Source organism: Tyto alba, unplaced genomic scaffold, assembly GCF_018691265.1.
Source record: "Tyto alba isolate M040663 unplaced genomic scaffold, T.alba_DEE_v4.0 Super-Scaffold_38, whole genome shotgun sequence".
Lineage (NCBI taxonomy): Eukaryota > Metazoa > Chordata > Aves > Strigiformes > Tytonidae > Tyto > Tyto alba.
In genome coordinates, this window is record NW_024881313.1 from 30819647 (window position 1) to 30833637 (window position 13991).

At 37.2% G+C, this 13991-nt stretch overlaps 1 protein-coding gene across 4 annotated transcripts in view; it reads left to right on the forward strand.

The window, feature by feature from the left end:
• ESYT2 (extended synaptotagmin 2) overlaps window positions 1-13991 on the forward strand; it is an 86299-nt gene that overhangs the window by 25033 nt on the left and 47275 nt on the right. For all 4 annotated transcript variants that reach the window (XM_042801896.1, XM_033009694.2, XM_033009695.2 and 1 more), the window contains exons 2-4: window positions 7952-7993; window positions 8867-9001; window positions 10884-10960. In XM_042801896.1, the coding sequence (XP_042657830.1) occupies window positions 8879-9001; window positions 10884-10960 (200 nt within the window). In that variant the 5' untranslated portion in view covers window positions 7952-7993; window positions 8867-8878. The remainder of the gene's footprint in view (window positions 1-7951; window positions 7994-8866; window positions 9002-10883; window positions 10961-13991) is intronic.

The window sequence follows — 13991 nt, forward strand, 5'->3', positions numbered from 1 at the left end:
AGCTTGTGCTGAATAGCCGTGTATACTTTGTTGTGGCAGCTCTTAGGACTTGCTGAACTGATAGTGGCATTCACATGGGAAGTCAGTGTTTGTGCTGGCAGAATGTTTTAGGAACATTCAGTGGGATACTGAGTATGTGTTTCTAATACCACACTGATCCTGTAGGTGCAAATCTGATTCAAAGGGCATGGAATGATTTTTTTTTTAATAAAGGTTTATTTTGTTTTCTGCTGTATTGTCCAAGCACTGAAATTGCTTACATTCCAGTTTATAAATAAATACAGTTCTTAACTTCTCTTGACATTACAACTCTTTCTTCTATGTAGATATGTTTCCACTTTTTCCAGTATTTCTATTTCACTTTCAGGTTTTATAGTGATGAAAGCCATGGCAACGTCTGTAGGCCCTTTCCCATCTCCTTTTTCTCTGTATCTTACTCTGTGTGTGTGGCTTTTTGTTTTAATTTTTTGCCCTCCCTTTAATTTTCTAATGTTTGATTTTTTGGGGGGGAGGAGGGGGTAGGGGGTTTATAGGCAATTGCTGTCAAAACCCATACTTCTTATTTTATATAGCTTTTAATTTTAGGTTAGTCATACTGATTTACGTGGTCCTTCTAACTGTTGCTTTGTGAAGTACCCTGTGGACTTTGATAATGTGTTCAACAAAACTGATTTTCTATCTTCAGCCTGCTTCTGGATCTTTCAGATCTTTCTGTTGAAAGACATTACATATGCAACACACTCCTAATGATTCTCAGTGAAACTGTTTCCAGAGTCCTTGTTTAATCCCCATACTGAAAACATACAGCATTTGTAATACTGAATATGAATTTTTCAGTGCAAAGGCTAATCATTTTAGTATTTTTAAGACTACAAACACAAAATCTATGCCAAAGCATGCTAAACAGAAACAGAACCAGATTACCAAAAAATAATGGAAATAACAGTTGTTTGTTAATTTAGTATCAAGGGCCTGTGGTTAATTGTAGCATTTTTGAGGAACCCTCATTATTAACAATTTAACCTTCTCCTTCAGGAATACTGAATCCTGCAGTACTGCAACAGTAGATACATAGCTTGTTTTGCCTTGTAATTCAGACAATATGGGAGCTACAGTATTTCTGCGGTTGATAGAAGTGAGGAAAATTACTCTGATAACCCTGGAGGTAGATTATTGGAGTAGCAGGAGACAGCCTGGCTACTCTGCTTTCCTTGCCCCCCCTTCTTCACCTCCTACTAGAAAGGAGTGGTTGGCCCGTAATCTGGGTGTGAGGATAAACCTCTTCAGGTTGTGTTGAGTAGCAGAAGACTCTGCATCAATTCCTCTGTGGAAAGGAACACGGGCTGCTGCTCCTTGTTTGTCCAGACAGAGGGAGGAAATTGCTGATTGAAATACATGGGATTAAGCCATTAGCCCTGCTCAACTCTGCTATACCTAAAATGTCCTTAGGCCAGCCTGCTTTACCGACTGGAAAATACTGGAGTGAATAGCTGTTAAATTGAGCTTGAATATCACTATACGACACTCTTTATTCTATTTGTGCTGGGATTCTTCTTACTTCTTTTACTAAATTTCTGTGGCCTATTTGAGTTATAAGGGCTGTGAGTTTAGAAGAATTAATCTGGCAGTTACAGTTCAAAGGGTAATTTAATTTTAATGTGTTTCTGTTTTGCCACGGTACCTAGCTTTAGGTTTAGTGGTTAAATAACTGTTTATGCTGTGTGTTCAGAAGGTAATTTAGAACACCTAAGCTGGGCTTCTGTTCTGCATTTCCTTCTGTGGGATACTCTCCCTCTCTACCAATGATGCGTGAAGAGACTATGAAGACTAACTGTGAAAACCTTTTATATTTTTACATTTAAGATAGACGAATGTGCTTTTGATAGAGAGGAGGAAATTTGTGTGTAATTTTAGCTTTCCAAAGTAAGCAGAAGGGATTGATATCTAATATGAGATACCTGTGAAATAACTGGAAAACTGTTCAAGTACACTTAGTTACATTGTAACTATATCAAGAAATTTGGTTATATTGTGTGACCTTGTAATTAATCAAAAAGTTACTGGTATAGTTTCTTTTAGATTTTCATCTGGAGCAACAAGTAATTAAACAGTGCAAATGGAAGGAACTAGACATAAGCTAAGTAATGCTGACTCAGTTAAGTATCTGTTAAACATAGCTATTAGAACACATTATTTTTAGTGTATTCTAAAACGGAATTCTTACCTTTAATCCTTTGGGGAGGGAATGGGGGGGGGGGGGGGAAAAAGACTAATATACAGTGCTGTGGGGGTTTGTTTTTTGTGTTTTTTGTTGTTTGTTTATTTTTTTCCTTAATCTAAACTGCTTTTATTGCTTAGTTTTCTTAGTTTGCTGTAATACACGGCTCATGAAAAAGCAATTGGTTTGTAGCAAAAGTTACTCACTTTATGGAATACTCTGGTCAATAGTAGTAGTTTCATACTTTTAATGTAGGTGCCATTTTGGTTGTTTCAGTTCATGTAAATAATACTTAGGACCTATGTGTTAATCATCATTTAATAGAAGTTTAATTAATATTAAGAAGTTAAATTAATAGAAGTTAAAAGATGGAGAGGTCTACAATGGTACCTTTAAAAATAAAAGTCTTTTACAGTGAGGGGATCAGTGAATAACAACAACTACTGTACAATTTGTATTTTGAAGTAGATTATTAATACCTGTAACTTGTGGTGAGAGCAATTCACCATTACCACCAGAGGGATGTTGTAACTATATTCTTTCTGATTTTCTTTTCAGTGCTTGCTTTTAGTGACAGTTATGTAGATATGTGAAACCTCCCTTTGTGTGAAAGAAGAATTATATTTAAAGCAGCAATATTATTATTACTTGCAGTTTGAAACTCATTTGATGTAATTACTATTGGATTTTCAAAACTTCCTACCAATCCTTAGTCTGTAGGGTTTGAGTTTAATGGCTATTATTCTTTTTCTAATCTTGTTTCATTGGAAAGATGCAGATGAACATCTGGGTAGAAAACTGAGTTAATTTAGCCAATATAAAGAACGTATATGGAGAGTTTGAATAATAATCTAATTGTGGGCAAGTGTCGTGGTTTAGGCCTGATTGGCAGCCAACCACAATGCAGCACCTCTCTCTCCCTTCCCCTCTGGCAATGAGAAGGGACAGAGAAGCCAGGCTTGGGGTTCGAGATAGGACTGGGATGGGGAAAAATCCCCCTTTATGATCACGATCAAGAGTTAGGGGAAGAAAAAAAGTACATTTATTACAGACACTAACAACACATAACAGAGTAGGACAGTGAGAAGCATTGCCACATCTTGAGAACACCTTCCCCCCACCCCTCCCTTCTTCCCGGGCTCAGTTCTGCTCTCGATATCTCTACCTCCTCCCCCAGTGGCGCAGGGGCAGGGAATGGGGGGTGCAGTCAGTGCTGCCACTTTCCTTATCTTCGGTGAGGGGAGTGTCCGGAACTTGTTCCTCCTGCTCCATCGTGGTCCCCCTCTCACAGGAGACAGTCCTCCACAAACTTTATCCGACATGAGTTCCTCCCATGGGCCGCAGCGTTCCCCTCACTGCTCCGTCATGGGTCACTAACTTCCTCCGACTGGATTCCCTCCCACGGCTGCAGCCCTTCCCGAGCTGCTCCGGCGTGGGACTCCCCCGCATGCTGCAATCCTCCCAGTGCTGAATTACAGCAGCAGGGCTACCTTTTCCCATGAGACCCCGGCCTTCTTCGGGCACAGAACCTTGACCATCTGATCAGGAGCAACAGGCCATAAATCAATGTCTGCTCCACCGTAGATCTCCATGGGTGGCAGGGGGGGCCGCCCTGCCGTCTCACCACAGGATACAGGAGGGTCTCTGCTCCGGCACACCTCCCCCCTCCTTTCTTCCTCCGTTCCTCCACTGACCTTGGTGTTCATGCAGCTGCAGCAACTCCTCCTCACAAGTCCCCCTGCCCGTCACCACGTCCCTTCTTAAATACGTTATCGCAGAGGCGCAGCCGATTGGCTCAATTTCCCAAACAGAAGTGGAGCAGGCTTGGAGCTGGGGGAGCTTCGAGAAGCTTCTCACAGGGGGCCACCCCGATAGCCCCCTCCCCTGCCACCAAAAAAACTCCACCATTCAGTCAACCCAGGACAGTAAGAAACGTTTCTGCTGTTATTACAGAAATAGGAGCTTGTTAGTGGTTTTCTTTTGTCCCTGTTTTGTTTTATTGTCTTCCAGGAAAGAACAAGGAACTGCATTCCTTCCACTCTTTCTGGTATTTTATTGATTGTTACAAAAAATAATGTGTTCTGAATTGAGTTTTTGACAGCATAGGATATGAACGCATCAGAAATAGGAAGTAAACATGAGAATAGTTTAGAACTAAGCACAAGCAGTTGTGTGGGAAAGCTAAATTATGTATTTTTAATATGCAGAAATGCATCTTCTGAGTACTTCCAAGTATTTTGCAATATAACTGTTAATGTTAAAACATTGCTGGAACATGCAGTATTAAAATGTTTTTGGTGTTGAACATGGTTTTTAGAGTATTTCTTGCAATAGTTGTCTCTAGGTACACTTTCCTTTGAATAATAACTAACTACACCAAGTAGTTGAAATGAGACAGTAATTTCCAAACCTGCATGAGCAATTTAACAACAGAAACCAAGTGGAAAGTGCTTTTAGTCTTTGACTGTCTTTGCTGAAATCTTGACTTCTGTCTCTTTCTGTTGTGCTTGTCTAATAGGATTTATACAGGGATTAACAGATTTTGCACATCAGTTAGTCTGAGATCTGCTTCCATTTCTGGCCATAAAATGTGTGTGCAGTTGCCTCAATGCTCTTGCGTCAGTCCTGAATGATCCAGAGTACTGACTTTGAACCCCCAGGCTTTCCTCAGTTGTCTTTGCATAAGATCATGTTTGATATCACAAATTCTTAAAGCAAAATATAATGTTGCCATTAGTACTGCAGTCTCATATAGCAGGCTAAAAATGTATGAAATAGGTAGATGGATAAATGTTTATGCCTTGTTTTCAGCCTACGTGGTTGCGGAGCATCTAAAGATTAAATAAAGCTCAACTTTTGATTCAAGGTTGGCAGTATTAAGAATTTTAGAGTCTTGAAGATGGAAGATTGTATTCTCTACTCTCTGTTTTGGGTGTTAGAATAGACACTGACTGCAACTAAATTCTGTTAAAAGAGTAGCAAGTAGAAAAGAAAGGATGGAAAAGGGATGAGAAACAGGAATGGAAGATGTAATCAGTTATATTATTTGTTGCCTATTAACACATGCAACTGTAGAAGTAAGCTAGGGTTATATAATAAAGGAGTTGGCTTAGTACTAACTGAAATGTTAGGAGCGTGATAGGTGTGGCACACTAAAGGACAAGTAATTATTAAATCTGTGGAAAAATTAAGAACCATGTCTTGTTAAGCAAGGTCTTCATAAAGACTGTACAGTAGATAAAATTCAAAATTAATAAATTAGTGTATATGGCTAGATATTAGTGTATGTGGCCTCTTGCTTGTTTTCCAACTTATCTCAAATGTTTCTGCATAATTTGGGACTGGATGTGAAGGGTATTTGATCGGTGCAAGATTGATGTTATTCCAGTCAGATGTATCGAATGTCAGCTGTGTGCATAGTGCAGGGAATGTGGCCTATGCCCTGGGGAGTTTATACCCTAAATCTAGGAAGTTGGATCACTCTATGGAGGAAGATGAATTTCTTCTGGGCTGAGGTTATATTTAGGACAGGAAGTCTTTCTCAGTCCATTGTGGCTTTCCTGTTGATGTGAACTGGATACTTGTACAAAAGACTAAAAGTGAATTGTGAACATGACAACTGTTATATCTTGCATCACTCAGAGCAGACAGGTTTGCTTTTGGTATTTCCACTAATGTTCTCTTCCTTTCTTCATCAGTTTGTTTAATTTGTTGTTCCTTTTTAATTTATTTTGTTGCTGTTCATTACAACAGCTGTAGTTCATGTTTTCTACCATGTGGAACATCTCCCGAGTTCCTACCCTGTGAACATCACTGATGGATCTCCTAAGCAAATTGAAATGAAATATTTATGTTGATCCAACATCATGCTTAAGAGATAAGTAATTATTGAGAATTGGTACATTTTCTGTCTGCAGATTCAGAAGGCAAATATTTGAGGAGAAAGATCAAAATGTTACTTACTAGCATTAGGATTAACATAGTGTTTGTTTATCTGTTTCTTTCACTTTTTGACCACTAGAAGCAACTTGAGAACCCTGCAAGACACAAATTGAGTGTAAGCTCTGTTCAGCTATAAATTCACGTACATACAGTAACTACTTGTGTTGCAAATGAAAAAAACCTAAGTATTTTTGGTTTTAAGAACACAAAACCCCCCCACCCAACCCTCTAAATACAGAATTCTGACACTCTACCCACCATCATTTTCTACGATATTAGTTCTAAATAAAATATCATCATATGGTTCCAAAACTGTTTTATCCATTATTAATAATTATATTTTTTGAACTCACTAAGTAAAATAAATACTATTGAATGTTTTTGTTAAAGTTAAGCCGATCATAGGTCATTCTTGTGCCACTTGTAATGGTTTTGATAGATGTGTGATATCCTTGAAAAAGGTCATTTGAAAAAGATGCCAAGAGCCTCTCATTTTACAGTGGAAGACAGCAGTATTTGTAATTCCTTAAGAATCTGTAAAAACATATAGTTTACCTTAGTTATAAACCTGGGAATACTGGGAAACAAACAGACCAGAGAAATAACTGACAATATTGACTATGCTGTAGGGCCAATCCCACAGCATAGCTAAAACATGGATGATTAGATGAAATTAAGGACTACTCTGAAGGTAACTTGAATATATTAGTGCTGATGGCTAATGCAAGAATTTAATAAAAAGTAAATGAATTGTTACTGGGTCTTGCTTTCAAATCCAACTTGTTGAAAATACAGTTTAAAAAGTATGCATTTAACTGACTGTTCACATGTGGGATATATGTATAATAAAAATAATCAGTAGGCACTGCTGTTAAAACTGGGGGTACAATCTGTTATGCTGTGAAGATTAGGACTTCGCAATTCAGCTGAGGCATTGCTTCACGAAAGTCAGTATATGTAGGTCACAGTTTTTTAGTGTGTTCAAAGGCTCTTTGTGCTTCAGAAGTGTGATCTGCATCTTGTTGTAGAAGCTGTTCATTTCTAAAGAAATGCTTCTTAACTCTGCTTCTGCTGAACTGCTTCAGGTTTTTATATCTCTTTTTGCGTACTGGCTGTGCTTTCCTCCTGTGTCTGGAAAACTGTGTCTGTTCTTGCAGTGTTTAACTGGTGTTTTTCTATGGTGACAGTTACTTTTGATCCCATGTACATACTGCCATACTTCTGTCTCTTACTGATTTCTGCAGTTTTTTAAGAAAAGAAATCGGTAAAAATGTCTTTTGAAGGCCTTTTGTTGGAACTTAAATCCATATTCCTGAGCTTCAGCTTCACTGATTTAGTGTTTCTAGCCATGATTTCTTGATATTGCAAAAGATCTGGCATGAATGAAAGGAAGTAGAAATGCAGTCTGGACTCAGGCAGTCGTGTGTGTCATGTTTAAAACTCCTGAAACGTAAGAGCTAAACTTAGTTGACAGTAACTGTGTCGGCTATGCTTTTTTTCTTTTTTTTTTTCAGTTCATTTATAGTGTTAAAGCAGTACTTTATTCCAGATGCCACTATAAAATATATGCTTGGACTTGCATCTGTGTAGTACAGAAATGAGTTCATATTTTATCTGCTTGAATTCTAATATTCTTGTCAAGAATGTTAACTGCTTAATATGTTGTTCACTGTATACATTTCTCATAGGGAGATCCCTAAGCTTTCCTGTATTATGAATGACTGGACATGATTAACTAATAAATGGTTTGTGTTTGTATTAATTTGTTTGTTTGGTGGTTGCTTTTTTTAGGTCCATTTTCCGGACACAGAGAGGGCAGAATGGCTCAATAAGGTAAGGATGATTATTAGCAAAATTTCCAAATGGAAAGGGGGAGGAGAGAAATCTGAGATTAAAAAAATGGTGAGTCAGGAATCTGAGAACTGAGTAGTTTTAACTTTCTGTGCTCTTTATACACCGGAAGCTTAGTTGCGAGAAAGATTAAATCTTTCATGGTCTTGAAATTGTGAGTTTTGGAGAATGACTTTAAGTGGCATTAAAATAATAACAGCTATAATTGTGTGGAACTCATAGCAGCTGTAAACACAGTCTTTTATGTTCTACTTGTCTGGGATGCTTTCCAGTTACTGTAGGTTTCTGACCTACAATCTAAAAATAAATCAATTTTGTACTTTTGATTTCTATGTGTGATAATCTGAGATAATAGATCTATGTAGCTTGGATTTTTTTTTTTTAATAACTTTAATTCAAAGAGCATAAAAGAACACAAGTTAATTAGAAAATAGTGAGAAAAAATATAGAATTTTCAGATACGATCATAATATACTCTATTTTTTACATTTATAAACCTTGTGCGCATGCAAATAAACTTAATTCTCTTCACCCTTCTTCCCAGCATTCAGTATCAGTGCTGGATGCATATGCATTTGTGAGATAAAAGAAGAAAATTCTTAGTATTGTTTTTTTCCCCTTCCAGTGCCTCAGATTTGTGCAAATGTATAAAACGCATAAATTGAGAATTCCATAAGGCTTTCATGTATGTAAAAAAGAACCAGTTCCTATGTCTGTAATGAACTGTACAGAAAACTTGTATGTTTAAAACTTTGTACAAAATTTCTTACATATCCCTTAAAGAATATTTTTTAGTTATGTATGAAGTTGTGTTATGTGTACTTTTTTTTTTTTTTCCTTTTTTCCCCCCCTTAGACTGTAAAACAGATGTGGCCTTTTATTTGCCAGTTTATTGAGAAACTATTCCGGGAGACCATAGAACCAGCAGTAAGAGGAGCAAACAACCACCTCAGTACCTTCAGTTTTACAAAGATTGATATTGGTCATCAAGTAAGTGTCTGGTGAAGTTTTTCTAAGAGGCTGTGTCTTACATGCCATTATTATATACCACGTAGCCTGTTTAAATCGATGCAGAAATATTTCTCATCGACACTTGGTGGTAAACCTGATTCTGGTTTCTGTTGTAATATTAAAATAAAAATGTGTGTGGCTTTTTCAGCAGAGGCTTCGTTTTTATTTTTTTTTTTCCCTGGGGCCTGTGCTTCAGAAATTTGCCTGAGAACTGGGAGAAGACTCTAAGTATAGTAACTCCCAGTCATGTGAAGAGCTCACAGCAACACAATTTTAATACTGTTTGTGTAATGCTTTACATTAAGTGAGCAGGCACCATTATCCTTTTCTTGCCAGATGATCCAGGTGTAATTACCTTTCTTGTAATAGATGAACTTTTCTTCTTTATGTATGGACTCTAATGACAAGGCTGCTGGCTCAGCTTTCCAAAGGACTGCACATAACAATACCAAGGAGTAGATAGGTGTTTACTTTCTGTTCAGTCCCAAAAAAGAAGAGGTCATAATACATAGCTCTTACATGCCTGAAGAAGAGCCTGTTTGACCAGTCCAATCTAAGAATAAGTTATCTGTGCTTGAGATAATTTAGGCGCTACTTTCTTTTACCTGCATCAACTAGAACTTTACTTCTGTTGAGATGTAGTTTAACAGCTTTTTTGTGATGTTGTCTTTTGTGTTCCTCTTGCGTGTCATAAATGAGATTTTAAGTGAGGATTTAATTTTTTTTTTTTTTTTTTTTTTTTTCCCCCCTTCTCTGAAGGGTAGGAAAACTGAAGTTAGGTTTCAGGTGTGATGGAAGAGAATTATTTTTCTCTGGTTGTGACTCTAATGTATATTACAGTTCTTAATCTTTTGTGTGGTGTTTTTTTGTTTGTTTCTATAGTTGTAAACCCTTTTACACATGGGCTCTGTCCTGTCCTAGATACACCTGTATTACAGACGGTAGAATAGCATTCCTTTTACCCCATACTAATATTAAGTAGGGTTTAGATTAGCTTCCATACCTCTGCATGCTTCTGCAGCTGGACTGAGTTATCTTGAACATGAGAAACAGCTGTTCTTTATATTGCAACCCTGATTGAGTTGCATCCTATGAACTGCACAGTTCCAAACACAGTGGGAATCTGAGAGCAGTGAGATTTCCGTTTTACTTAAATTACAAAAAAGGTATAAATAGAAATATGGCAATTTTTCCAGAAAGGAAAAAACTCAAAATGTGACAGGAGGTAATGCTAAGTAAGGTCATTGGTCATCCTCTCTCACCTAGCATTTAATGAATGTTTGAGTCTTAGGGATGTTTGTTTGATAAGTGTTATTTCCATATGAGAGAGAGAGAAGGGAGGGGAGAGCATGAGCACAGTGGTTTAGAGAGGGAGAGAGAACACAGAGAGATTGACACAATTTTTTTCTGTGGGGATTATGGATTATTTTCCATCCATTCTGACTAAATTCCACTTAAGGCAACTACATTTTTGTGAATTAAATTTAGCTTGTTGCTTTGGTTGCACAGAAAAAATGCTTTGTTCCGGGGGTGTTAAATTTATACTTGTACAGAGAAATTGGGTGTTTATTGGAGGAAGAGGGAAAGCTTGGTATTAAATCTTTTGTAAATCTTGAAATCTAGTGGTCTAAAGCCAGGGTAATTGCCAGAAAGGTGGTGGTTGAGTGGATCTTAGGAAGGTAATTTTTACCCTCAGAATAACATTTTGCGCTAAATTGATAGCTTTGCTTCACACACTTTAATGATAGATTCTTAACTTCGGACATGAATGTGCATATATTCACCTTTATTTTGAAGTTAAGAGTTTAATATGGCATAGTTCAGCAGAAGGATCCGACTTCTACTTGCTTCATTGTTTCAGCCTCTGCGGATAAATGGTGTAAAAGTGTACACTGAAAATGTGGACAAAAGGCAGATAATTTTGGATCTTCAAATCAGGTAAACTTTATTATCGTATTACAATGGTGCCCATGCTTTATAATATGTGCTTTTTTTCATTTGGCAGTTATGTTAGACTGAAGGGAGAAGAATTGCTTCATTACACAAATGTAGTTAGTTCTAATTCTGTATGAAGGAAGGAACTGTATGCTGTAAATAACATTTATCTGAGGGAAACAGTATGTCGACTGAGTGTGACTGCATCATTACTTTAATGTTGGTTAATAAAAAAATACTTTCCAAAGCTAGACCACTATATTTGGATTGGGTTTTTTCTAATATATTCAAATTTTGCCATGAAGTTTAGTTTAGTCTAAAATTTAGGACATAAGATGTTTGGGGTTGTTTTTTTTTTTAACTTTTTTCAGTTACTTAGATTTTTTTTTTTTTTGTAAACACAGAGAGAACGAAAGCTGCTGAAGTACTTGTGCTCATACCACTAACTGAGGTAAATCTGGTATTATATAATGCCAGAACAACCAGGCTCCTCTGCTTCAAGTTTCTTTGCCCTTTCATCATGACCCCTTTTATATAGGTTTATAAATAGATCTACCGAACATTTGCCCAAGTCTTTCTCAAGGCAATCTGCAGTTACAGAGTTCTTTGAAAGTTCAGTCAGTGAACCCAGCAATGTTTTTGTATCTGACCATTGTAGATATGTGTTACAATCACTACTTTCACCTGTTTATAGGTTGTGGAAAGGCCAGATTTGTCAGTTGCTGATGATCCAGCAAACAGCAGCTTTCTGTGTTTCTTGCTGCTTCCCTGGCAGTAGCTGGAAGGATAATCAGGCCTCTCAGCTTCCCTTTTTCAGAGTCACTTCCAAAGTTTGAACTTTGTTATTATTAATTTTGAATTATTTATATAAATCTCAGCTATGTTGAAGACTGTGCTTCTTTGTCAAAGCTTGGGCCCCAGAGTGATAAGCGAAGATGCTGCTGCATCCTTCCCTGGGTTCCAGAGGGTGGTTAGGGTTATGGCTGTGAGCAGGGCCCAACCTTTATTGAATCACTTGATTTCTGTAGGAGAAAAATGGCTATCCAGTTCAGGGATTGGTGTTGTTGGACAAAATACAGCGAGATTGTCTCTTGAGAGCTTGTTTTACTGCATGGATGCTGTTAGCCCTAATGGAGAAATTTCCTTCAGTTTTTTCTTTGTTGCTACTTTTGATAGAAGCTGTGAGAACAGCCTCACCTCTTCACACTTAAGCCCTCAGGAAAACAGACTTTTCTGACCACTATGGACACAGTGCAAATAAATTGTTTTAGAGAAGCTATTTTTGAGACATTTGAGGGCCAAGTCTCCCAAGACCACTTCTTCCCTTTAAAGTAGAATTATTCCCACAGGAGAGGATAAATATAGTGTTTCTTTTTTTCTTTTTTTATCCCGCTCATCTTCATGAAGTAGATTGAGACAGATAAACATAAAAAGGACAATAGGTTTGTACAAAAATTTCAGGAATAATGCATAGACCCGAAGGAAATCTTTACCCGTATGTCTCAATGCATTACATTGCAACCTATTTGGAGAAGTGATAACAGCTGGAGTAGAATCCAGTCTAAAAGGCTGAAATAAATTCCTTGAAGTAGTTTAAGTAACAGTAGCAGTGCTGACTCAGCTAGGTGCCCACTTACCACAACAGCCTGTCCCTACTGCCTGTGACATAGGCTTCCAGGAAGAAAATGGAAACAGGAAAGCTATGGAGTGACTATCATAGCTTCTAGCTATTAGGGCTCTGACAAAATCACCATCAAAGGAAGTCCCGTTTAATATTTAAGACTTGTCCTTACCACCTTCTCAATGGGAAAGGGCTCTTTCTCAAAGGCTTTTACTTATGCAGGTTTAAGATAGATGACACCCCAGTATCAATTGTTACTGGTTGTTGGTTGGTTTTTTTTTTTTGTTTTTTTGATATGTCCTGTAAGAGTCCATCGCTGGGGTTGTTTCAGTAGTAACAGGAAGGAAGAATAAGAGTCTCTGTAGTAAGTGTTCTTGGCCTGTTCAGATACAGAGTTACGTACGGATACCAACCCTAAACTATTTCTCAGGAAATCAACTTCAGTTCAGTTTTGCAAAATTATAAAGAACAGTCTTTACTGCTGGAGAAAAGTCTGTCCTTAGGAGTACTTATCCTTATAGATTTTAATCTCCAATTAAATTAGTTTGTTCTAATTGTAACTTACTTTTAAGTTAGGAGCTTTCTATAAATTCTTCGTTCCCTAAATACAGTTCAGAAGGGAAACAATCTCTGTAAGCATTCATAAGAATAGCTGTATGAAGCCAAACCTTGGGAGGAGGGGGAAGTCAGGAGGAGGGAAGGAAAGATTTGATTTTATTTATGTTTTTAATGTTTTTTTAAAGTACATTAATTCTTTAATAATCTCCTTTTATCCTGCTGTTTTACCATTGTCGTTTCATTTAGCCCTTTCTACTGTGAGTTGTTTGTGACAGGGTGTATGCGTTTGCTTTGGACCTTCCATACAGTACATTTAAGCAGTTCCAGTGTGTCTCCAAAACACGACTTTAGTGGGTTTTGCATATTCCTTGATTTTTTTTTTCTCTTCTTGTGAGCTTTATGTTAAAAATTGTCAAAACTCATGCTACAATTTCAAAGTATAGTTTCTGGTGACAGAGGTGTGCAAGAGAAAAATTTGAACTGCTTGAGCAAAAGAAGATAATGTCTAAATAAATTGTTAATAAGTAGAAATCTTACATTTACTAAAATGCATGAATGTAGTAAACACTTGGGGAAAATTAAAGGTTATGGATCAACAGAAAACAAGATGAACTCTGTCAAATTAAATGTGAACTGTAGGAAACAAAGGCAAAAAAGATTGAGAGACAGGGAAAATACTTGTCAATAGCATACAACTGAGTGTTTTCACCTTCTCATGACACAAAAAATGGAGTCACTAAAAGAAAGTTTTAGACTGCAGATTTGAATACATGGAAATATTTTTTTTCATGCGGCATAATTGAATGGAAAAATTCACTACCATTATATGGGCAGAAGACATATGCAAAAATGGGG